Source organism: Phycodurus eques, chromosome 19 (assembly GCF_024500275.1).
Source record: "Phycodurus eques isolate BA_2022a chromosome 19, UOR_Pequ_1.1, whole genome shotgun sequence".
In the NCBI taxonomy this organism is placed as follows: Eukaryota; Metazoa; Chordata; class Actinopteri; order Syngnathiformes; family Syngnathidae; genus Phycodurus; species Phycodurus eques.
The window spans coordinates 5,479,329-5,506,522 of NC_084543.1; the positions used below are offsets into that span (position 1 = coordinate 5,479,329).

Sequence of the window (27,194 nt, forward strand, 5' to 3'; positions counted from 1 at the left end):
CTTCAGGGAGCTATTTTCACCCCAGGGGTCCGTAAACTGTTATGGAATTTGTTCAAGGTGTCCTCTGACCAAAAGAGCCCCCAAAAAGATTCTGTATGAGTACACTGGTTCAAGACAAGAAGCCTGCCTAAAGAAGCATATACTGTACATAAGATATACTTTTCATTTTCTCAAGATGCAGGTAAATAAAAAAAAATAAAATAAAATAAAAAAGCAGGTTTGTAGACAACCACTATTATCCCATTCTTTGTTGAGGTAAAATACAGAATACAATGCTGAACACATTTATTACTGTTTACAGACCGTGGTGAAACCCCCCCCCCCGATATACACGTTTCTCGCAGAAATGAAATAAAGCCACACACGGAGGTCTTTTTGGACCAATAAATTAGATCATTTTCCAAAACATCTGTGATGTGGCACTGTGGCAGGGAATCTAGAGACCATCTATTATTGTTGTCATTTAACCAAGGTCTCGACGTTTGACCATTTTGAGTAGAAATTAGTAATTTCAGAGTGAAATTTTTTTTCCACCCGAATTTGAGCACAATTTCGGTGCTGGCCTAATGCATTTGATAAGCACTGTATAGGGATCATTAAAGTTGTTCCAATGTCTTGTTGTTCCAAGGTCACAAGCATTGAAATAGTCGAAGAAAAAAAATAATTGAAGTACTCTAAATCTAACCTGAAAAAATGTAAGTGGCAACCATGAAAACAATGTTCCTAGTTAATCGTCAGTTTACAGTATACAGGAAGGTATACTACTAACGGCAAGAAAAAAAAACATTTGTCTGCAGCAGTTGTTCATGGCATTTCTTTACACAATATTTTGGGGACAAAAAAAGCAACAAAATTTAGAAAACAAGTCTCAGAAGTGAAGGTTAATTAAAATGATACCATCGTGCAGCAGTTCTTGTCTGAGCGCTCAGATGCCTGTTTTGCAAAAACAGCCATTCTAAACAATAATGGCGGACGGCACAAGATGATGAGATAATGAGCTTTATAACACTTGAGCAAAATATTTTTAGTATTTTCTGTGGCCAACTGGCTGTTTTAGTTAAGGCCGTCTCTTATGAAAGCAGACAAACAGTGTTAATCATCTGTGGTGATATAAAGATAATTACATTTTGAACATTTTTCATCCACATAGGATAAACGAAAAGCAACTATGCTGTGAAATGAGCATGAATGCACTATCAGGGCTGATCAGATGGAGTTCGTGCCCTTTCAAGAACGCTTAAAATCAACTGCCGCCATCTGTTTTAATTGAGATAAGCCGGCCCAATCAAACATGCTGAATGACAGCCCACAGATGTGCGCCACACATTTTTGCGAGACTTCAAGTCTGCTGGGAAAGCGTTATCCTGCCTGTAAACTGGCTAATTAGCTGCTTTCTGAGCTTGACGCTCTTTTCCCATAGTCTAAAGGAGAATCACAGCCTCTCTGCGTACTGCTCAAGATGTTTATCAGAGCAGAATCGTCACCCAGGTCATTCTATTGTTCTTTCTCCTCAACCAATAGCAGTCTGTTCTTCACTTAAGATGAATTTGAATTCATGCCATCTTAAGAATACGGCGACCTGTACAAAAGAAAAGGTTGTTTTCTGAATTATACGCTCATTTCCTACTCCCTGATCACTATCACTAAAGAATTACTATACAATGTATGGTAAGTTATTCACAGTTGGGCATTTGCGGATTTACCGACCTTCCGTTATTCGCTGAAAAATATTGCTTTGGTGCCAAGCAACTATGTTGAACTGATTGGAGGAATTTATTTAGTCAGACGGTAGCCTTGTCGAAAAGAAAAAAAGTGCTTTAATGCCATCTTGTGACATCAATAGGCAATTACAAACTTTTTGGGGTGGGCATCAATTACTCAAGGATTTTCGCTTTTTGGGGCAGCTCACGCAAGTGGACGATAAGGTACAGTAATTAGTCAAATGAAAATTAGTTTTGGAATAATTATGTTATGACTGTTGCATCATTAAAACATACTGGATCAAGACCAGCTGGTGACCTTCCATAATGAATATTTAGCAAATAAATAAGTTATGATAACATTATGGTGTTTTACGCTGAGTGTATTTTACAAAATTAATACAACTAAGCACTTTGTGTCCATCTGTGCTGTGATATATTTGTCAGTTTCTGCCTGCCATGTTTCCATTTTCCTTTTTTTATTTCGGCGCAATGAATCACAAGACACTATAATATTGCTTGCCTAGTGACCATTGGTTGTTCACTATATAGTGACTAGGTAGTGATTCCGAACATAGCCATTGTAAATCAAGCTAACATTCTCATAGTGTGTTTGTGAGTGTGAACTCCTACCGTTGCTATCAGTCTGCCAAATCAAAGTCACGCTGTCAACACTCTGCATCACTAGGCTTTCAGGCCATTTAGAAAGTTGGAACCTGCATCCAAGCTTGAACAGCAGAAAGATCAGGTGCAAAAAAAAAACTAAAACTAATAATAATATTTATATGCAAATGGTATTCAAATGAGCTTGTGTAATCTGATTGCGTGTTTATACACTGAGCTGCGCAAATTAGAGTTCATGTATGGATGGGGCTAGCGTTGTTTACTCTTGCTTTCGATGAGTGTTTTAATCAAAGGAGAAACATGTCACTGTTATTATTTTAACACATAATGACTTCTGAAATTAGTGTTCTATCAAACTAAAGGAAAGTCAGTGAGTCAATGTACTATGGGCTTTGACAAAAAAAGATGTCATTCACTGAAGACGCCTCCCTTCTCCCAAGTGGAGAAAAATCTAATCAAAATCAAATGATCATTAAGCTGCTGAGCCCATTTGAACCCTGTTGCTAACCAAAACAGTAGCACCTACCGAGGCACGTACACAGTTTTGGACTCAAAACTGATCTGAGGTTACGCGGCGATTGCGTGTTTCACGACGATTTGCCTTCACTCATGAACACTCCGCAATTTTTTGGCGTCCATGTTTCTGTTCCGTGGAGCCACGCCCATTCTGATGAGCCTAGCCTTGTCTGCCACGGTTCTTGCCGTTTCTGAGACATTCTCCATAATAGTACTTCATTTTAACCATGTAAATGCTAAAACTCTATTTTTAATGTACAGTAGTTCAATATTAATCTAAAGCACAGGTGTCAAATCTATGTGGCCCACCAATGCAAATAAAGTATATCGACTTCATGTTTCTGGTTAAATGCCATCCATCCATTTTCTATACCGCATATCCTCATTAGGGTCGTAGGTATGCTGGAGTCACAGCTGACTTTGGGGTACGTCCTCGATTGGACGCCAGCCAAGCACAGAGAGAGCAAGCAAACTTCACACAGGAAGGAAGGAGCCCGGATTCAAACCCACGACCTCTGAACTGTGAGGTGGTCGTGCAAACCAGTCGTCCACCGTGCCGCCTTTTTGCTACTTGGATTTGTTCTTTTCCTTTTGGCAGAAAATCTGCACCGAAATTTCACAGTTTTTCATCACTTTAATGGGTTTTACAAATGCCTATTTTTTACCAAATCCCTTCGTAACATAAACTGGATAGGCAGTATTTTCCATGACTTCTGATTTCAAATTTAAATTTTTGTTAACAAAATAGGGCAGTTGTGTATATGTAATTATATGATGAGGAGATAATACGTTTATATGGTCATAACGGTCCTCTGACACCAACCATAACCATAAATGCAATATGCCACGTGACCAAAATGAGTTTGACACCCCTGACTAAAGAAAGCATATTCGCTGCAATTTAGATAATCCGAATCCATGCATGGAAATTAAACTTGCAGGGTGAACTATGCCGTTTAAAGTTAAGTTTGCCAAAGTAATCCAGTTCTGTGTATAAAGAGTCAAAACATAATCAGCATTCCATTCCAATTGCTGGAAAAACGTACACATTAATGACCAAAAAAATCCCCATGCAGGCTGCTTTTTATCTTGAGCAGGCTTCAATTATGCGAGCTAATCCGGGCATATTTCCTCGGGGAGGCATTGACATAATTGGCAGCAATCTGCTGTGACATTGACGCTTTTCTTGCTTTAAAATGACTCGACACAACTGAGGAACGGCGGGGCGGTACTGTGGGGTCAGCGCACCCCCTCCCCCACACACACACAAACTTGGCCCCCATAAGAGGGGCCAATTAGCCCAACAAATAGGGCTCTCTGGTGCAGGAATGGTACAAGAGAGCGAGGAAAGCTGCGGACGAGATAAGCGAATTGAGCAAATTTCCAAAGAAGTTGTTCCATTCCTGACAACGCCGTGCCGCCGCATCAGACTACGCTTACCTAAGAGCATCTCCACTTTGTTTTGGGATTCTTCCGCTTGTCACTCAACTTCTTCGGTCAGTTTATCTCCCATCAGGTTAAGTTAAAATCCCAAACCTCCTTTCCTCCTCTGTGGACCGTCGCGGGCGAAATGGCAGTCCTGTTTTCAGCGACACATTGTGGCTTCCATCCAGAGTGGCGGACTGTACACATCGCAATTAAAAAGCGCCATGCTCTGCTGGTCCCGATGCTCTTTTTTTCCCCCCGAGACGGCGGAGGGAAAGTGGGATGCTGAGTGTGCGTGAAGAGCAAGTGTGGACTCTTTTGTGTGCGTGAGCATGGAAGAGAGAGCGAGTAAGTGAGAAAGGGGGGGGGGGGGCAGAGAGAGAGAGCGAGAGAGCGAGAGAACGAGGTTGGCTATTAACACCATGAGCATTTTTCATCTCCCTCCTCTTCCTCCTCCCAGCGCAGATTTCTATTCAGGATTCCCACCTGCACATCCCCCCACCCCTCTCACCCCCTGAGGACACTCAACTATAATGCCTTTCCTTCCTGGAATTATTTGAAAACAATGACAATGAATTACTTGTCTGCCCTTTTTTTCAAGATGTAGCCATGCTACATGGCAAAAAAGGAAGGGCTTTTAAATGTTAAAAGGAAAAATGAGTCATTCGCCTGACAGATGTGTTATTGTTGAGGTCCATACAGCTGATTGGGATGTAATTCATTAGTATTGAATATATCCGCACTCCTAATAAACAGATCCAATAGGTTGATCGCGTGCGGGTTCAAATCAAAACTCCCAACTCAGTCATGCACATGAATGTTTTGAGGAAACAGGGTAAATGGTTCAATAAAGATTTTAACCTTATAGTTGGAATGTGTGAAGTGACAGTCAAAAAGAAGATGCCACCTGAGGTAAAAAGTGCTTGGAAGGGCCGTGATTTACTTTTCAACAGGTAAGTTGATTCCAAAATACACGTGGTGATTGTTCAAACAGTTAAACATGATCATTCAGGGACTGGCTCATTCATTTACTTTCTGTAAACACCCCAGTAAAATCTTTAATATCGTTCAAAAATGCACTTGTTCAACGAGCCAAAATATTTGCGGAACTATGATTTACATACAATTTTGTTAAAGTCTGAACAAATCGAGAGTCGGAGCAGGTGCGAAATGCACAATTTTTGACTGGACATGATGGGACATGACTCGAAAGCCATGTTAAAAAAAAAAAAGAGAGGAGAGAATATCTCCTTTGTGGCCGCGGAGATTAGCGAGGGGTGTAAGCGGATGGAAAGTGGTTTGCTCCATTCCTGTTTCGAAAGGGGCCCCACACAGAACAGCCCTATTAAACGTCATTTCATTCGCACAGTTGCTCCATGCAGCTAAATAAAAAGGCAATGTTAGTTCAGCTGCAGCAAGGGAATGCGTAGTATTAGCGTGCCTTAATCACAGAACAAGCGGAATTATGGTAAATGTTCACCTTAATTGACGTGGCTTGTCCTCGTTTTGTCTCGAGCAAACAGAGAAAAAAAATCTTGCAGAATTAATTGTGTCCGATATTTTAGGGTGTATAGATGTATTGAGCAGATTATATATCACCTAACGAAAAACTGGAGCTTTTATAGAGTAGAGACTCAGCTTTAGCTAAGAATTAAAAAAGGTATTTAATGTTATTTTCTACTCGCTTTTTAGGTGTGACAAAATTAGGGTTCCAAAGCAGCCCAAAGTTGACTTCTGGAAGTTGGGCTGAGGAACTGTGTAAATAATTTTAAAAATTCTCTAAGACTTTGTGGGAATTAACTACACATTTGGGATCATCTAGACAAAATGTATGGCTAAGGTACTGTATGTAAAAAATCTAATAAGGAAAATGTTTTTAACATCAGCAGGCCAATCATGCAGGCCAACTAAAAGAAATGATAAAAATGACATTTTAGGATTTCTTTGTGAATAGTACGTCAATTAATTACAATGAATGTTATATGCAATAAATATCTCATAATAGACTTCATGCCCCAATTAGTTTACTGGTAATGTTAGTTTAAGGACCTCTCTAATGCTGTGAACATTGGCACTTATTCCATAGTTCTGGACTTAAAATAAATCCCCCCCCCCCGAAGACTCAGTAGTAATTTTAACCTTGTTTTCGGATTAAATATTTGCTTTTCGGCCAGAATTTAGCCCACCCACATTTTGGTCTCGTCAGGAGGCGATTCAATTTATTCATTGAACTACTACTTATTCTGCAGTGCAATGTTCGCCAAAATTGAAAGTCTGGAAGTTTTGTTTTTTTAAGACAATAACAAGTCAAAATAGTGAGAATTAAACATTTTTGTAGGCTTGTTTATTTATTTATTTATTTAAATCGATTAATCGTCCCGCGATCCTAGTGAGGATAAACTGTAAGGAAATTGGATGGATGGATTGATCGTATCGATCGTTCCTCAACCTTTGAGAATAAATTCTTTGTGAACAGAACTGCTTGGACTCCAGCCTCTTTTTCCTGTTGGACTTCGACAACTTTTCAGCCCCAAAGGGCCTAAGAAATTTTTGGTATTGGAAAATGATCTAAATTTTCACAAAGTCAAAGAAGTTGTATGTCTTTGGAAAAACCCAACAACAAACTTGTAAAATAAACAACAATGACCAACCAGCACAAGCTGTGTGACCGTTCCTACAGGGTCATTGGCAAACTTTTAAGTATGAGTGACCATGGCTAGAGGCAATTATCTGACACACGCAAAATGCCAATATGGTTGTGATGATGACAAAACGAAGTTGCAACAAGCAAGACATTAAACACTGGCGACAGCATTAATTTAATATTATTAGGAGCGGCTAAATACGTGCGTTGAGCTCATGGAATGAGACAGCCTCGTACATCAACATTAGACGTGGCCATTGTATTGGCTGGCGTTAGCTCATTACAGGTTTTTCTTTGGAGTAACGGCAGCGAATGAGGGTGATGAATGGCCTCTTGTCAAAACAGGTGTGCAGGAAAAAAAATAAGTCAGAAGCATCTCTTCTGGAATAGTAAATATATGCTGAATGAATATGACCTATAATCTAAACACATGGGAGATCAAATATGAGGTGTATGTTAAATAAGTTTTGTAATATTTTAAATAAGTAAGAGCCGTTTGACTGTTCTTTGCGTTAACATGATTATGACTGCCTGTCTCTGAACAAAAACCTCCAAATAAAAATAAATGAGATTGTAAATTGGGTAATCTAATCAAATTTCATACAAAAACTACATTATCATATTTCCACAAATAGTGGATGGGGACATTTATTTACTTATCTACCGATGGGCGGGTATCTATTTGGTGGAATGCATGTTTGTAATTGGAATAATATACCATGTTACCAACATATTAGCATTTTTGTCAAGCGAAATTTACGTTTAAAATTTGGTAGGTGCAAGTTAAGTATTTAATGTCTGTCAGTGTACAATAGCATCTATGAATTAAAATAGAGCACAGTCGCTACCGATTTTTTTTTTTTCTGGTGGGAAAAGGGAGGCGTCTATTTGAGTTCCTTGTTAACACTAGCGGTGAATCTTTTGAATATTTTTAGAATCAAGGATTTTAACAATTAGCTTATCGATCAATCGCATACAAATTGATTTTGCATTATTAAACAGAATAAGGCGGCACGGTGGACGACTGGTTAGAGCGGCAGCCTCACAGTTCTGAGGTGCGGGGTTCAATCCCCATCCCCGCTTGTGTGGAGTTTGCATGTTCTCCCCGTGCCTGCGTGGGTTTTCTCCGGGCACTCCGGTTTCCTCCCACATCCCAAAAACATGCATTAATTGGAGACTCTAAATTGCCCGTAGGCATGACTGAGAGTGCGAATGGTTGTTTGTTTCTATGTGCCCTGCGATTGGCTGGCAACCAGTTCAGGGTGTACCCCGCCTCCTGCCCGATGACAGCTGGGATAGGCTCCAGCACCCCCGCGACCCTAGTGAGGAGAAGCGGCTCAGAAAATGGATGGATGGATAAACAGAATAACATGCATGTATGGTGCAGCTAGTAGTGTCTGTGACTTTGAGTGTATGGCTTTAAAAGGTGGGACCTAGACTGTTAAGTGACGTGGAAGTCAGCGAATGAAAATGTACAGTTGGCTGGCTGTTAACTGGCTAACTTGTTAGCCAGCCTGCTGGTTGAGTAACTTTGCATGAGTGGCAGCTTGTGTTTGTTTTCTTACCATTTGCTCAATTGAGTGATCGAAAGTGCATCGAGATGTTGCGTCAACATTTTATTGTTTACTTCATTTATTATTTATTCAATTAACCATTGCAGCCCTAGCTAATGTATTTAATGTCTGTGGGTCAATAGCATAGAATAGCATGTATGATTGTTTTGATTTTTTATATGATTACAGTCATTAACTTGCCTGGTGGGAAAGGGAATCATCTGTTCCGGGGAAGTGTTCATTTGTCAAAAGTAGAAGATGCCCCCACTATTTAAGGAACTATGGTAACTAATATTATTCATTTATATTTGTATGATTCAGTAGTGGTGACTAAAATTAAACCAAGCCACTGCCATTCTAAAATATTTTCATCAGGAAATGGTTAGCTCAGTGAGTTTCATTTAGCTTACCACAAAAAAAAGGACAAATTAAATGTAACAAATGAGCACTACCTGTCCCGACAACCTTCGCCAGTCTGCGTAGCCTCCTCTGGTGCGTCTTGCCCTTATAGTGGATCTGGGCCTGGGCTCCAGAGTTGAGTCGGATGCTGCACACCTGGCACACGGTGGCACTGGTGCTCCCTTGACGCCGCTCCCGCTTGGCCCTTGGCGACACTTTCTTCTTGTCTTCATTTTCCTCCTCTTCCTTCCCCTCCTGACTCTTGGCAGGAAGGCAGGGACACTTCATATCTGTGGTGGGGAAAAGTTGAATTGTTATGAAGGAAATAAAATTGTGTGTGTTCCTCAAAAGTCGAATTGAGGCAACTGAACTCTTCGTGGTTGTTGAAGATGTTTTAACTCTTATCCAAAAGGCATTGTGTATTAATATATTTCTGGACAAAGAGGAAGAGGACCACTGGATGGATCGATAGATAGATAGATTTGTTTAGGTGGTATTTGGTGTAAAATTTTTTGAGAAGAACTAACAGAAATTTGAAAGAGGTGTGAAAGAAACCATCAAGAAAGGCTCTTTCGAAAACAGAATCGTCTGCTTCCAACAATGTGCTGACACCTCGCCGCAAAAGATGGCCTCACTTCACGGCTCAAGTGGCCACTAACAAGCCATTTCGCCACCAGCCAGGTGAACGACCAGTCGTAACGGATAACGGCCATCCACCGCCCACACCGGACGACAACAACAAACCCCAAATCACCCAGATGTGACCACGCCCCCGGGCACAGCCATCAATTTTCCACACCTAAGATTTAGAACTGAGAAACCTTTTGGATTATTGTTGACACATCTTCAGCAACCAAGAGGAGTCCAGATGCCTGAGCAGGATCGACACAGACATTGTGTGTGTGGTATGTCACTAAAGTCTCCACAGGGGGGCAACATGACTCCACAGGAGGTAAAATACAATGGCGCCATTACCATGATGGAGAATGCTCATGGTGACCATTTGTTTCCCAAACAAAGATATCACACAAGAGTGATTGCTTAAGACTTAGATTTATCCGCTAATAATCTGTGGTCTGCGCCACCGTGTGAGCAATACAGCCAGTAGAGTGAGCTGGACATTAACTGCTAATAAAAGGCCTATACAGTATCTCTGCCACGTGTCAGGGCAATATATCATGGACGTACGCAGTCAGCTACAGTGTGAGTCCAGCACTCCAGCCGCTCGAGCTTGTGAAGTTTGGAGTTTAGAGAAAAAAGCTAGTGAGCTGTCATATGCTTGTCACTTGTATTATATTGTGTATTGTGTGTTGTATATTATTATATTGTGTGGCAGCTAATGCTAAAGAACAGGAAATTTTGAGGTGCATGAGCGCCCCTCCTCACTTGTCATTAAAACATTTTAACACAAAAAATGCCTGTAAAGTAAATAAAGCTTTATGACAATATTCCAAATGTGATTGATCTCAATGGAGATTTTTTTGTTTTCACTGTTGACACATTAAGAGTGAAATGTTTCTTTGCGAGCGAGCCCCCCATGTCCATCATGGCTTGATGGATTCAAGCTTCAGCATCCACTGACAATGTGCCAGTATTGGCCCAAGTGGAATTCAATTATTTGTTTTAAAAATTTTCATGTGACAATAGCTACAATTAACCCCCCCCCCCCCTGCTTATTTGATATTTCTTGCCACGCCTTAATTAAAACATCTCCCTTGATTTGCAAAAAAAAAAATAAAAATCAGTCTGTGGAAATTTCAATTTGGCCGCCGGAGACATGAAAGCGGAATGGAAATCTGTTTCCACTGGAATTTATCTGCCTCCGAGCAGCGACGCGAACTTCAAAAGCCAGCAATCCGTCACCAGGATTAATTTGAGGGATGCTGCGGACTGCCATCAAGCAGGCTGCTGCACAAAGATGGTGACGGAGTAAAAGTTGGCAGTTTGAGGCAAGCAGCTGTTCATTTAGACCTCAGACACCTTAGCTATGCAGTCAAACATGATACCTTTTTTCTTTGTGTGCCATCCATTTGCCACGTATGCTCTCTAGGGTCGCGGGTGAGCTGGAACCTATCCCAGCTGACTTTGGACTGGACTGTTCACCAGCCAGGGTACATATTGAAAGAAAATCATTTGCATGACAATTTGGAGTCTTCACTGAACCGATCATGCGTGTTTTTGGAATGTGGGCGGAAGCTGTAATACCCCGAGAAAACCCACACAATCACAGGGAGAAACATGTACAGTATATGATTATTTGGGTGGGCGTGTATATGATGCGTACATGCATTGTTTTGGTCTTTGTGCGTAAAAATGTATGTATGTATGTATGAATTTCCTTGTTGATAAACTCAAGACCAGGCCAATTTGAGCGGTATCTTACCTTTTTTAGTTTGTTTCTCTTTTGCACTTTGTGACATTGACATTATGTTAAAAGGGGAAACAATACAAGCCTTAGCTTTAGCCTACACCTTTTGGTCTTTTGAGTTATGTAAAATTTTGTATTGAATACCCATTGGTGGAATGACCACATATATTACACTACTGCAAACTAAAATAAGAGTATTGGGGAGGTTAATGGGAGGGTGGTGAAGATGAATAAGTATCTAGGGAGGCTCATACAGCTTTAAAATAGAAACATTCAAAGAAATGTGGTCGCTGCTTCATAGATTTCAAACATCTTAAAGCAAGCGCTTGAACTCTTTTTGCTCACAAGTCAAAGCACAAAATTTGTTTTTTTTTTTTTAAATCTGTCATATCTCAAAAAATGGGTCCCTCATACGTTGAGGTACTACTGTATTTGTTTTTACGAGTTTTAAGGCATTCGACCTTTGAGGTTCCGCATTGCACATGCATGCACTGGCTTCCTGCTGGCATTATCATGTCTCTAAATACCAGATGAAAGCCAATTGCATAAAGCTGAGGTCATAAAGGCTCATTTATTTCTCTATCTGCCATTAGTGAGTGTGACCTGATAGCCAGCATACAAGCAGAAGTCACAACCACAACACGATGCGCCATGCAGTGACCATGGAGAAAAAGTATTGTGGTGGTTGCACAGAATTTTTTGCAACCTAGCTGAGTGACGCCAAGAATAGAGTATACACACACACATACAGGACTTACTTCAACAAAATACAGCTGTCTTCTCAAACCCGACAGTCAGAATGAATACTGAGAAACCTGATTAACGCAGAATGACAGGTGGACTATAATTAAAGCTGTCGCTAGGCAACCGTTTGGCTTTTTGTGAAGAGCACGAGTTTGAAACCTCCGTCACACACAAATGGCAGCTCAATTATGCTGTAATTTGAGCACAAAAGGCCAAGAAATGGGACAGTTTCTAGTGAATGTGACTCGCAAATACAGCATTCACTAGCTGCTGTCAATATGAGATTGTCTGCAATGCTGGAAAATGAAAAGCCCTCAGTTAGATGCACAGGCACTATACATCCATCCATCCATCCATCTATCTCAGTGGATATAAAAACTCTACACACCCCTGTACAAATGTTCGGTTTTTTTGTGCTCTAAAAATATGAGACAATACCTTTTCCACCATTAATGTGACCTTTAACGTGTACAATTCAATTTTAAAAAGTACCTCTTGATTAACTCCAAATAAAGTTCAGATGTTCTAGTTGGCTTTTCCTGACATTTATTTGTTTGCTTTCTAGCAGAAGCCTGAAGATTTTGTGCTAACACTGACTGGTATTCAAACCGTAGGTCAGTGGATGTAAATTTTGCAGTGAGGATAAGCGGAACGGAAGATGAATGAAATGAATGAATGCACTGTACTTATTTTTACACCTGTATGAAGAACGTAAATATGTGACTTCAACATTGCCTGTGTAGTTAACAGTTTTTATGACGGCGACAAGTGGTCCTTGTGTCAAGGTCATTTACAAACTCAAATACAGCAGTGATTCACACTGTTAGATAAGTGAGTGGGCGCTGTTAAGTGTGTGCATATTTTTAGTCACTGTTTCCACCGGGGCTCTCAACACTGTGCCAAATAAGTTGTTTATTTGTACACAACGCAACCGTTTGTATTTACTCGCATAAGATGGGACACACATTTTAAAGACGCGACACTCGACTGTATCATGTACGCGCTGGCCCACCGGTGGTGTCCCACCGCACGCATCTGTCCCGGCTTGACATCCATCTGGTGGACACCTCACAGTAGTAATCAGCAGATAACACACAGCACTGTGTAGCTGGAGATTAGCTGCAGTGTTAAACAAAGAGGCTGAGCAGGTTTGTGACATGCCAGCTCTTTAATTAGACCCCTGCTATCTGACAACACACACACACACACACATTTGCTTTAATTTAAACAGTATAAAATATCTAAACCCGGTGGAGTAGTGAGAATATTTTTGATGCAAAACGATTGCGGTATTGTGTCTGTTCAATCAGGTGTCACTATTTTAGGATATGAGGTATACAACATTTTGCTCCTCTTTTACTCCAAAATACAACATGATTGATTGAATAATAGTATTGTTTAAAAAAAAAAGTTTCTATAAAAACTAATGTTGACTTATGCATTAGTAAGTAAATAACATAAATAATGAAGCAGAGTATATTGGATGTTTAGGATTTGAAATGACAACCATTTAGATTTATTCCGCTGAAATGAAAAGGTAAATATTTTTGAATGTACAGTGGTGTTGTTTAATTAGAAAAACAACACTATAATATTTTACAGTATAAAATAAAAAGTAATTACATTTTTCTTTTGACACTTGTTTGCTGTAATTCAATGGAAATTGTGCTGCTCCTTCTGGTGTGCCTGCTATGGCCTCCTGGGCCGTTCTTCGCAGAGGATGAAGAATATATGCCTGTGAGGATTGTTAAATTATCTGTCTACGTGTGTTGTTCCAACGTTTGTGTTCAATATCCCTTTCCTAAGACAAAGCTATGTGTTTGTTTTAAATACAGGTATAATTCTCTTCCTTTTATGTTTAATTTGACAGTAAACTTCAACTGGGAGTGGCAATAAAGAACATTTTTCACACGGCTACTTGTATAGTGAAGTGAACAATACAGCGCTTGTATATCAAGTTAAAAAAAAAAAAGAAAAGACGCAAGTCGGGTCACTCGTATGTCAAGGCTCCACTGTATTTTGTAATTATTTTTGTATTTTCCCCCCCCCCCCATTTTATTTATGCTGAGGAGTCCAGATTATGTGGTCATATCAGACAGGGTTAAATAGCAAGAGAAGAGTTCCTGCTGTGCTGGCTAGCCAGTAACAGGACACACAGCAGGGGATACGCGGGTGGAAACCTCACGGTGGCGAAAACCCTTGGCTTGTGCCCAGCAGTGTAAAGGACGTGGAATTGAGCCAAGGACGAGAGCGGCGCGGCGGGAGCCAGGAGATAAGAGGTTAGCGAGGCAAAGACAACCGACACGAAGAGGAGAATGTGTTTGTCTTGTGATAAACACCCAGGGGAAAATATTCAGACAAGATGATTTATATTGGAATGCAAATATTGCGTATAGCAGTCAAGACACACAATGGCTGATGGTTCAGACAATTTGAGCAAAAACCGGGTAAGGAAAAAGTGCAAGAAAAAGTGTAACATCGGAGGGGAACTTTTTTTTTTTTTTTTTTTTTTTTTTTAACTGCAGGGCGGGACTGCACTCTAACCAAGGACAACAGCAATTGTGGGCATCTGTCACAGACCATCTGGGTGGACCCTAAGGCTGCTCAAGGGATGTGACCTCTGTTTAAAGTGGGACACACAGTCCTTAAACTCTCACTGGCCACAACATTAGGAACACCAATACAAGATCTGAATCAAAAATTGACAATTGAAATTGAAAATTGACAAAAGATAATTTACAATGGCTGTTTATCATTTACAATCATTCCCCATTACCTACTCGTTACATAGGGATTTTCATATAGTGGACTACAGTGAACCCTTGCAATATTTGCGGTTCGGCATTTATTAATTTTGTAAATAGTCGCTGAAAGATTTATCTATTCGCTGTTTTTGTGCTCGGGCCAAAGGAATACAAATATTATTTTGGCACCATCTTGTGGAGTTTCGGTGTTGTTTTTGTTAGTTTTAACTCTTTGATAGTGTTTTTCCATCTGCATTTGACATGTCCTATTGCGCTTGTGGTGATTGAATGCACCTCGCGTACAGTCAAAAGTGTAACTGAAAGTATGTTTCTGCTTTTCTTTGCCGTTACAATTTGCCTGTATTCCCTAACATTTATTATTGTGGGTAAATGCAAAAAAGTGAGTTGAATAACTTGCTGTATACCGTTTGTGTAAAGTGCTAGTGCGCATATTTGTTTGTCCCTGTGTGATGTCATGTCATTTGGTGTTCGTGTGTTATTTAGGCTAATATGTTAGCTCATACTTTCGATGACCCCCATGTGAAGCTGGTTTACTTCTGTTGAATAATTTAACTACTTAGTACATTTGTGTATGTAACATGAGTTCATAATTGTGTACATGTTAGACGCATAGTGTTGATGCTTTATCATCATCTACATTTTTCATCAATTTTTGACAAATAAACCCCTCCCTCAAATATTTTGGTTCATAAACAAAATATACATAACACAATATAAGTAGTAATATAAATAGAATGTGGGGGGAAAAAGAACTTTGACCGTAATTGAATTTGAAATCAGAAGTCATGGAAAATTGTGGCATGCACCCATTGTTCAATTTATGTTAATAAGGAATTTGGTGATGGTTATAAGGTGTGTTAAAAGTGAAGAAATGTTCCAATTTCAGTACAGGTACATGAAATAGACACACTTTATTTGCTTTAGAGGGCCACATAAAGTGTTCCAGTGGTTAGGATCTGGGTCCCGCGCCTTGAGTTTGAGCTCTGCTGTCTATACCGAGGCGAGACAAATGACCCGGAAGACCACCCTGAACACACTTTTATGAGTCATCGTCATTAGTCATCCCTGCCTCCATGTTTGCTTCCACTCACCACCTATCGCTCCACATGGAAAGCATAAGGTCCGCTTGGCCTGCCATCCGTTAGTATTTGTTACAAGTTTTAGGCGGCGAGGAAATGCCTCGGAGCTGAATCTAAGCATCCACTTATTGAGTGGGATGGAAACAGTCAGTCATATTCCGATAAAAGCCTGGCATCCCTCGCAGAGACGGGACATGTCATATGTCCACGCTCGACGCATCCATTATCAGCGTGGCACCGTTGCCGTTCCGGGAGCTATCAAGGAGCGTAGACGGGGCAGGAAGTGTCATAACCCTGCTATGCTCTGAGATTGTTTCCAAATGTAAACGCGCGTTCACACCCTTGTATCCCTGGAAACACTTGAATAGGTCTTGGCTGAAATTCCACGCATGGCTTTTTATAGCCAACTCTCTCTGGGATTTACATATTCAGAGCTAATAATGGAGCCGGTGTATTTATTGCTCAGTATTGACATTTAGCAGTGTGATGTTTGGAGCGTTAATGTGTCTACGATTAATAATAGGATATGCGGTCACCTTTCACATCAGGCACACCTGCTCAAGCTAATAATATACAAATATACAGAATGAAGGACTACATTAACAATCAATTGGTTACTATATTTAGTTACATAATGTCGCTCTCCAACAACAAGCACATATTTCTAAATTTGGTGAGGGTTTTTTCATATCTCAATCCCAAAAATATCCCACATTTTTTTATGATGATTATTTTTTTTAATCACAAATTTCGAATTTTTTTCAATCCGAAAAACAACCCCCCCCCCCCCCCCCAAAAATGTTTTGATTTCGGACATACTGTATGAAATAGAAAATTTAAAAAAACACACACACAAGCATGTATCGGAAAATTTTGTAGTTTTAAAATTGTTCATTCCCCCTTAAATATCTTAACAATTTTGATTCATGCTTTTTGTTGGAAAGTGACAGTAAATGGGGCCAAATGAAAGGGAGTGATGCTGTGCACACCTATTCCACTGCAAATGTGAAAAATAAATATACAAATACATGAATAGAAAATAATGTATAACAATAAAATACATAATAAAAATAACAGTTGTGAAGGCAGAATTTTTGATGAATCTTTTTTAGTCATTTATAACATCCAAGGGTACCTATTGGTCTGGCCTGAGAGCGTATATCATAGTGTAAGCGAATTTTGGAACACTATGTGAAAAGGTCCTTTCTACTCAAAGACGAGAAAATACATATTGTCACAAATCCATTTGTCTTGTTTCCCTGTCAGATTTGGACAGTGTGCTACGCTTCCATGCTTGCAAGAATTTGCAACAGTAACCACGTACCATATAAATTCATACACTGTCAGACATCACTGAGCCAAACTGATTTTTCCTGTAAGCCTCCTTTTTTGTTGAAGCCATCCGAAACCATTATGAGGAAATGTGGGTCACCTCTTTATTTTCAGTGTAGAAGGAAGGGAAGAAGGAAGGAAGAGGCGGATGGAATCTGACTGGATGACGATTTCCTTGAGCAACACACAAACAACAAGCGCTTTGGACTAATTCCACTGTATGGCAAATGAGCACTATCTAACATGCGTTATGGTCCTTGACACGTCTATTAACATTAGATGCACCTGTCCTCCACAATATAATAAGATCAATTACAAGGGTTGTATGAAAAAAACAACTATTAATTAGCAATGTTATAATGAACGATTGTGGTTGTTGTTATTATATCTTCAGTTGGGCACTTACTGTACCTTACATTGAGGAGCTAGCCGTTAGCATCTGCTCAGCCACTAACTTACAACACTGCCAATAACGACCCAGGCCTTATCGGCATCATCTTGAGAAGTTTACCACACTACTTCCTGAGGCGTGAACCCCGCAAAAAGCTTTGACTGCCTGTTTCAACCGCTTCTGGAATCTTCCATCACGCCGCTGTTCACCGGCAAGCTAACCGGCTAGCAGCTGGTGGCCAACGCCAGCTACTACTCAGCTAACGTGGCGTTACGGAAGAGCAGAAAAATATGTCATGTTGTTCCAATCCATCCATTAGTTATTATCCAGAAGATCAAATCTTCATATCCTTCAATCATACCCTTCAGTAAAAAGATCATCACCAAGGTGAAGAAATCCAATAAAGTATTTTTATTTTCTGGACCAAATCATCCCAACGCTAGATAAGATTACTCACACTCACAGAAAGCCATCCATCCTGCAAATGTCTTATCAATGCAGACTCCTTTTGGGGACCTGACAGGCTAAATTGAATAGATTTTTTTAATTAGGTTCACTCGATGGGTAAATGGGCTTAATTGCCTGAATTTTCGCACTGGCTCCTTCAGGTGGCTCGGGTTAAGCACAATATGCATTGCTGCTCCCGTACACAAAGCAGTCACATCGAATCACATTCTTATCAGGAATGAGCAGATTATTGTAATTAAAAGGCAAGGTAGGTATTATGCTCATATTGAGATCGGATCCACAGCATGACTGGTAGGTTTTATTTGTGTACAAATAACTGCAAGGAAAGACTTAATAAAAATAAGTGTGAGGAAATAAACAGAATTAAAGCATACCAGCATGGTGCAATTACAATACTTCTGTTTTTCAATTTAGCGTTACCCAACTGTGTAGTATGAAAAATATTTTTATTTTCTGGGTGTAGGCATAGCTGGCTAGCTAACTGCACGCTGCAGTGGGAGAAATGGGACTAGTTATAATAAATAAGTAACTTGCAATTGTGCCGTATAACCACTAATGCGAACAAAGGCGTTCTCAAGTTCTTATATAGTGGGGGAGGAGCAACTTATGCCAGACACCTAAGCGCGTCAATGGGTGGCTTTTTAGCCCCGCCCCCAAAATCAGGTAAATCAATTTAACGTGATATCGTCACATTTTAGTTTAGTTACAGTACAATGTATTTAGAAACAAATATATGAATTCTGAATGTATTTACTGTTTACTTTCACGTCACTACTCGATGTAAAGAATTGCAAAGTGTCAACATGCCCTTTTTTTAAAAAAAATTTTTAACATTGTTGTTGCTATCGGATACACATATAAAATCAATTTCTATATAAAATCAAATTTATAGGCATTAATAGGAATTAGGCACTTCGACCTACAATGTAAATCTAGCCAGATGAAAGATGATCATAAGAGGTCATTTAACAAAAATAGTCTACCTTGCTACCTTAGTGTGATTCAGTCATGAGTGGGGGCAGAGGGGGAAAAAAAAAAAAAAAAAAAAAAGCATCACAAAAATCAGCAGAGCAGTGAATGCAATAATGGCTCCGTAATTTAACGGCCATTAAATTTGGTCTGCAGGGCGAGTCTTTTGTGTTGGGCAGGAATGGTTTTCAAAAAGGCAATAGAACTCGCCGTTTAATTGCAAAATTAGTTGAATAGAGGGCACCTGTCAATTTCTCGAGCAACGCTGCACGCCTACTTTTATCGGAATGTTTTTTTGTAATTGTTTTTTTTTTTTTTTGTCTTAACGACAAATAATAATGTTGCAAATTTCATCTGTACGAAATAAGGAAAAAAGGCACCCACAATTCCCATTCGTCGCACCTCATTTTTCCACCCTGGGCTTCAGTCAGCAGCAGAGGTTTATTTGCCCCCCCCCCCACCGCCCCCACCTCCATCTTTGCTTGTGAGCAGCAGAATAAAGATGACAGTTATCAGTGCTCAGGCAGGCTGTCGTGTGACTTGTAATGACACAGCCCAAAGACGAGCCATTACAATCTCTGAAGGGAGCCTCAACACAAAAATCCATTTTGGCCGTGTCTGAGGTGGGGGCGCGAGTCTGTCTGCGATAAGCCGACGCGCCGTCTCTGTTTGCAATTTCGCGAGTCGCACACTCCATTTGAAATGTAGTTTTGGAGATAACAAAGACAAAAGTGGATTTTTTTTTCATGTTAATTTGAGTAATTGTCCTTTTTTATTTGGTATCCTACCATCAAGACATCTAGGGAGGGGGGGGGGATTTTGCAACGATGGCCGGCAGCGAGGCACACGCCATGACAGAAAATGGCGGCTAGAGGCACACGGGTGGACGCACAATTCCATCTTCGTGTTTCTCCCACACATATTTATACGAGCCAATCCTTTGTTTGCGTCATTTAAAATTAAACGCCCAATGCAGGTAAGAATCCACGTCAACAAACATAATGTGATCAGCATGGGCGGTGACTGTATATACGTGGCGAAGGGGGTTGGCGGGGCGGAGTGTAAGGGGGGGGACACTGCGGCTCAAGCTGCTCCCTTCGCAATCCTGTTCCACTTGGTTAGTCTCAATTTCACAGATGATGTTCTTCACCGAGACCGAGGCTCGAAGTCAAACGCGAAAGCACAGACGAGGCGCAGAGAAAAATTCAACTTCATCACGACTGCGTGGCTCAGAGGTCCTCGGAGAATGTCACTTTTTGGTCGGGGCCGGGCGGCGAGGAATGCGGAGCTCCACGGCGAGCCCCGAGCAACGAGACGACGGGACACGTACACACGACTAACGGTTACGTAATTAACCTTTTTTGGAAAATCTAAAATACAGCCTTCTAAAAGAAAAAAAGAAAAATACTACTATAAAAATTTATGTGTACAATTAAAGTCTTACTAAAGAGCATTTAGTAAACACCTTACCCCTAATAGATGCATGGCACTCTGCAGTTCATATTTACATATATTTTAATATATAGTATTTAAATTTACGTATCCTTATCTATTTATGGAAAATATATTTTGTCAATGTAGATTAAAAATTCTCCAAAAGACTTACTGAAGAAAATAGTGTATTTCTTCAAATAATGGTCTCCGCTCTTAAAATAAACGGGCGCCGCACCTCAAACAGATACCTCCCCTTCTCGAAAGACCCTTTATAATTCTGACATGTGCAACTTTCAGAGCATACGTGGCATCTGTAAAGCTGCAGTTTACAGTGGACTTTAAAGCGAAAGTGTACTACACATATATATATATATATATAAAACAGTCAATTATATTCAATCAGCAGCCCAAATACTCACTCAACACCAAAATCATCAAACATTCTTCAACATTATAATTGTTTTTTTTCAAATCCTTGAAACCACTTTAAATAAACAGACCCAGACTAAATTTCACGTTTCATAACGATTGCGATTCAACACAATCTCCAACACACACACACACACACAAAATATAATTAGCAGCGTGAATTTCACACACACATTTTGACACAAATGAGCTGGAAAAAGCCCTGCAGCAGGACTCTCAGATATATTTATGATTTCTGAGCAAAGGTATTAAATCCACACTGAAGGATTCATTTGTGAATAAACTCTCAGCGCTAAGCTAAAGCTAAAATGGTCGCGATAAAACAGAAAGATATTCTGTGCTTTGAGAACAAATATGTATATGTGTCATCTTCAAGTGCTGGAGAACGAGGCCCTTATGTGTGCACACCTACGCCTCAAAAGACGAGCGGCAGGCAGGTGAAGCAGCTGGTGAAAATGACAACATCGCTCCGAGGAGTGGGCAGCGGGAGGCGCGGGATTTGATGAATCAAGGACCTTTTGTTCACTGGGGGGAAAAAGGAAAAAAAAAAAAAAAAAAAGACTGCTTGGCGAACACAGCCAGGCGTCGTTTGGAGCCATTTAGCCAACGCGGAGGAGGACGGGGGACGGGAAGGTCATTTAAAAGAGGATGATGATGTGGCTGGAGTGGGGCGTTTAAGTAGACCTTCTCCGCTTGATTGAACTGCGAGCTCTTGTGCTGTTTACACTACATGTAGGGGAAAATATGATTGAGCAAATGTTTATTGTTGAATATTATTAGTATTTGTGGGTTCAATGTTAGGTGCCTTTCAAAATGCTCTCACAGTGGCCCACGAGGCTTAGGTTGCCCACCGCTGCTCTGCCTAATGCTTTGATGAAGGAATGCATTATTTTCCATGTAAAATATTTATTTGGTTTGGTTTCAACATGTCAGAAAAAAAAGGCTAACATTTTCAGTGTTTTCCAAAATAAAAGTAGATGTTTGCAAATGTCAGATTTTGACAAAACACAAAGATAATCAGTCTGCTTTTCAATGGCAGAAATTGGATTTGTAAAATTTTAAGTTAAACAACGTCTCTAAACCATTCTTTGATCATCACAATAGTTGATTAATTTGATAATCGACTAGATGTCTTGTCAATTAATCGATTAAATTGTTGCACCTCTAATAAATTACGTGGACATTTTGCTCGAGATTTTCTGGTAGCCGTTTTATGAAATTTAATGGCAAAAAGGTAACAAAAACAACCCTGCCACAAAATGGATACACTCCTTCAACAAACTCACAATTAGGGCCCTACGTCTGAGAAAAAGGCCAACAAAACCTGCAAAGACAGTTGTTTGTTTGTTTGTTTGTTTGTTTTGTGTGAAGAAAATACATAGCAGACATCTCACTAAACTAATATTTTACACTTCGTAGTAATTCAGATCTGCTAAAATATTCGCAATAAAATCGAAGCAATACATCTCCATTTAATCCAATGCACGTCGATACACAACACGACTGCAAAATAAAACCATATTGTTGCACGATAGTCAATCAAAACGGAAATTTCTACTAATTGTAAACATTAGCCAAAAAAAATTAGCATCGTTTTTAAGAAAAACCAAAAACACGAATGGCTTTAAAGGTAATCCTGTTAATGTAGTAAGCAAGTCACCAGAGAGCTGTTATGTGCATATAAACCCCATTTAAAATGTATTAAAATAGTTCTGTATTAAGTCATCAAAAAAAAAAAAAAAAAAAAAAAGGTTGTCTTGATTACTTTGTGTCAGTCCCATCAGTCTGTTTTCCGTGACATTTTGTGATAGTTTTGAGAACATATATTTCAGTTCAAAATAACCAACTACCTACTACTTAATGACATTATTTAAAATTAAAAATAAATAAATAAAAATAAAATACACAGAGTAACAAAGTATAAATGGCGGAAAAGTGTGTCGTACCTGCGGGAGGTGGCCCCTCGGCTTCCCCGCTGCTGATGTCCATTTCCTGGCTCTCGAGCTGACTGAGCCCGCGCTCAACTGCCTCCGCCTCACTCTCTCCCTCTCTCTCTCTCTCTCTCTCTCTCTCTCTCTCTCTCTCTGTCTGTCTCTCTCTCTCTCGCTCGCGCTCGCTCTCTGGCCACTTCCAATATGGCAGCGACGTCGACGTACGATTAAGCGCTCAAGGTGCTCATCCGTAGATATCACATTCTCATAATAGATAATACCTTGAGCAAGTGGGTCTGTAGCTGCGATACGTCAGCACGTCCGCCATATTGGATGTGCCGGATAAGTCAATGGACTGAACAATTCCCCCCCCCCCCCCCCACACACAGTCATAGGAACCAGATAGGCACCATAAACAACATATACCACTTTTAATCTGATGATTACACATTTTTTTACACCTTATAGACCATTTCATAATGTTTGTACACAAAAGGCGCCAGGATACCTCTGGGTGGCATAAAAGTGCAGTCCTGAACTCAAACGATAACAAAAACTTGCCAGAAATACCCCAATTAGGTTGATTTTTTTTCAATTTCCTTAAAATTTGTCAAAATTCATACAGGAGAACATGGATAAAGAGAATACATCGAGTGGATAAATAGTTGTACAGAGAAGATCGCAAGACGGTCTGGTTCATATGTTTAGGATATACTGTAGGGAAGCACCAAACCAACGTATAACTATATTTCTTATGTTTTCATTAATCTAGCCTCATCAGCTAGCAACGCAGACTGCGATCATGATCACCATAGATTCTGCTTATTAAATGTATTAATGTGTGCAGATTGCTACAGATGTGTTTTGCTTGTTGATATTGGCTTGAACAAGTTTTGCTCTGACCAACGGACAACAGGACGGACAAATGCTGACGTCACCGAGGGCCAAGCGCGTTGGTGCTGTGAGGAAGAATTTGAAATCTGATTGGTTAAAGAAACAGTTGCATTGCTAATACTGTGGGGTAGCGTTTAATTTACATGAGCCAACACACGTGATTCTGAAGGCCGTGGGCAGATTTGATTGACATGGTAACACAGAGGCTGAAATCTGATTGGATTAAAATAGTAATAATAATAATAATATTCACATATATGTACTGGAAGCAGTGGAGCCAGGCGAAACAAAATAAGGATAATAGAATGTTGGGAACAAATTAATGCAATTTAATGTAACAAATATGAGAATTTAGGTTGTAAATGTATGTCAGTGCTTCTGATAGAGCCAACCATGACCGCTCACCACATTGACAGGTATGTTAACTTCCATCCAACAATGCTATTACAGCTCTGACTTAGGAGCAATTAGTTGCACGGCCAAAGGCGAAAGTCTCGCGATACCGACACGTCAAATCCTCCTCAGCTGTCTGCCGAGGGAAGGCCTGCCACCGGCCGTCCTTTGCCTGATCCCGCCCACTTGAACCCCCTCACCTCCCTTTACTAACATTGCTGGGCTGGGTTCAAAAAGCACATGCCCGCAGATGAATTCAGCAGTTAGCCTGCTTCGGTGCGTTGCGGCTCAGCTGTCAGCCGTTTGGCGATAGATGAACAGTGGAAACATACTTGGTGTTTGAGCATTATGTCCTTCGCATTGAAGTCAGCACATGACCCCAGCGTAAGGCAGCTTACCCTAAAAATAAAGGCCAACACGTGCTTGTCCGGGCGTACACACACAGACAAGGGTCTCTGTTTGGATATAAAATATGACATATGTATGTATAATGTTAAAACCAGCCTCCTATTGAGGTGCATTAAAGCGCGGTTGGTGCATTTCCAGGAAGCCCGATCAGCACGCTTTTAGCATCGTATCTAGCAGCAGCAGTTGGCTCCAACATTAGCATAAGTGTTCTTATTAAAGTACATTTTTTGTTCTTCACGTTCCACACGAGTGGCATGCCCACGACACATTTCAATTAAGCCCGTCGCTATAGCAACATTTGCCTCCGCTCCAGAAGACGTCGTGCCTGGTGTACATAAAAAATATAATTATAGACGCCTCACTTCGAATGAAAGCCTTCATTTCTCCACTAGATAAAAACACAAATATTTACAATTTTCAATGGTAGTGGTTCTTAAACTATTGACACCAAGTACCACCTAAAATACATATTTAGCTCTCAAATTACCACCATAATGACCAACGTTACAGTTGTTTTAATTAAAAAAAAGTCTTATTTATAATATTGTAAGTCATTGTAACATTGACACCACTTAAATATAACAAAAAATGATACAACTCTACTTAAATAATCATTCAATTAAAATGTATTGCACATGAAAGTTAAATACAAATTGTACCCAAATAAAAGTTCTCGTGAAGTTTAAATGCAAATATATTGTACTAAAGATACAACTGAGCTATACTTAAGCAGTGATTATTTCGCGTGCCACTAGAGAGAGCTTTCGGTTGAAATTCCAGGGTGAACCTAAAATGGATTTTAACCTCTACAGGTGAACTTTGACCTTCTCTAAACTTTACAACGCACATGTCCAAAAGCTCAGTGTTTAGTACTTTTTGCACAACTTGCTCTTCTCTAAGAAGGAGATGAACAGCAAAATTCATAAAAGGGCTTCTATGCCTTTCTGTGACTCTTCCAGTCTCTCTGTTGCAACCTGATGATGACTTTTTTTGTGAGTCGTGCATTTTTAATTGACTTAATTTTAATTGACTTGTAGAAAAAAAAAGCTTTTAAAAAGAATACTATTATAACATGCTATTGTACAAATAAAGTCATCTTGCCAGGTACTTTCTGCAAGTAAATAAGTAAATAGTGAGTAAGTAAATAGGTTGCTAGTGGCAAGATGACCATGCGATCGTTTGTGTTTTTAGTGCATTTTAACATTGTAAGCGTCCCCTTTTGACACTCACGCAGGCCTTTTGGTGGCAACACAGTGCGATTTTTCATTATAGATAAGAGACAATTATGATGATGGGATTGTTATCTGCACACACCTCAGAGCGAGGCACAAACTGTGCAATCCAACTGCTGCTGCGTCCTCATGCCCTTACTACTCGGTGACAATTCTTCCAGCCCTCAAAAGATAAACAGAATGCATTCGAAGGGGCCTTTCTCTAGTTTTTTTGTATTCAAGATTTTTTATTGTATTATTATTTTTTAATGCATTTACTGCACTAAAAGCTTTGTTGTTATGGCAACCATTATGGCCACTTTTCTGCTTTCATTTGTTGTGCAAATTGGACGCAATCATCACCGGCGGCGTACGTAACGAGGTAAAAGGGGTGCGAGGGGTTTCTTCCCGGGTCTTCCGCCGCTGCCATTCACGCAGGCCGAGCATGAAATGAGTTCCTCTTCATGACACATCTTGATTGACAGCTCCACAAATGAGAAATTATTTACTGTGAACAGAGCGGGCCGCCTGCTCTTTGGCAGAGATGCTGCATATCTTGGAGGCGAGTGTGCGAGCGGAAGGTCTGATGATGATGGTGGTACATCATCACAACCACTGCAGCACAGGGGATGGTGGGTGGTGGTGGGGGGCCATTATGATTCCCATGGAGACATGACTTGATTTTGTTGCTGGATCCATTATACAGTGGACATTTGAAGCATTTTCAGACATATTATGAAACTGGTACACAATGTATTGGGACAACAAGCAATTTCTGGTAGTCGGTCATGCATTTTGCAGGTATAAAAGATATGAAAATCTATCCTGTAGAATCTAAGTGGCCATCAGATACTACTGTTCCTATGGTCAAGTTCACACTTAAGTGTTAAAATAAGACAATCCTATATTTGCACTACAGTATTATTAACTTCATGTTAAGGTAATTTAAAGAAGGGGTAGAAAGAGAAGGGAGAAGGAGAAAAAAAGAGAAAAAAACTCTTTAACCTACTAAATCATGTTAACATTTTAATAAAATAATTACATTAAAGATTAGCACACCATTGCTTAGATTAAACACATACATTCAAAAACATATTTCTATCAAAGGAGTTTTATTCATCCAAGCAATATTTTCAACCTGAGCAATATGTAAATTTTAAATTAGATTTTAATTAAATGTAAAATGAAAAACCTGTTCACTTTAATATTTTTTTAAATACAATTTAAAAAATAACTTTTTTAAAATTATAGTTAAAACATTTATTTCTGGTTTGACTTGATTTTTACATTCAGTTAAAATAAAAAACATTTCAAAAATATTAATTTTAGGTTTAAATGGGAATTTAAATAGAACAAAATATTGCTCAGATTATCAAAGCACTCATTTTTGCTGAATATTTTTTAATAGTAAAGCCAATTATTTATTATTATTATCACTCGTTAGGCTGAACTACACAACCTCCCGGATTTTAGTGAGCTGCTGCTACCTAGTGGTCAAATATGTTTTCTACTATAGT

At 39.7% G+C, this 27,194-nt stretch overlaps 1 protein-coding gene across 5 annotated transcripts in view; it reads right to left on the minus strand.

Moving 5' to 3' along the window:
- Positions 1-22,847, minus strand: part of LOC133395202 (zinc finger protein 385C-like) — a 37,501-nt gene extending 14,654 nt beyond the window's left edge. For 3 of the 5 annotated variants that reach the window (XM_061663950.1, XM_061663949.1, XM_061663947.1), the window contains exons 1-2: positions 22,787-22,847; positions 8,915-9,151 (exon numbers count right to left, since the gene is read on the minus strand). In XM_061663950.1, coding sequence (XP_061519934.1) covers positions 8,915-9,151; positions 22,787-22,829 — 280 coding nt within the window. In that variant the 5' untranslated portion in view covers positions 22,830-22,847. Of the gene's footprint in view, positions 1-4,280; positions 4,555-8,914; positions 9,152-10,867; positions 10,908-22,786 lie in introns of those variants that run through there. The other 2 variants (XM_061663948.1, XM_061663951.1) reach the window with 2 other exon arrangements.
- Between the last annotated feature and the right edge of the window lie 4,347 nt (positions 22,848-27,194).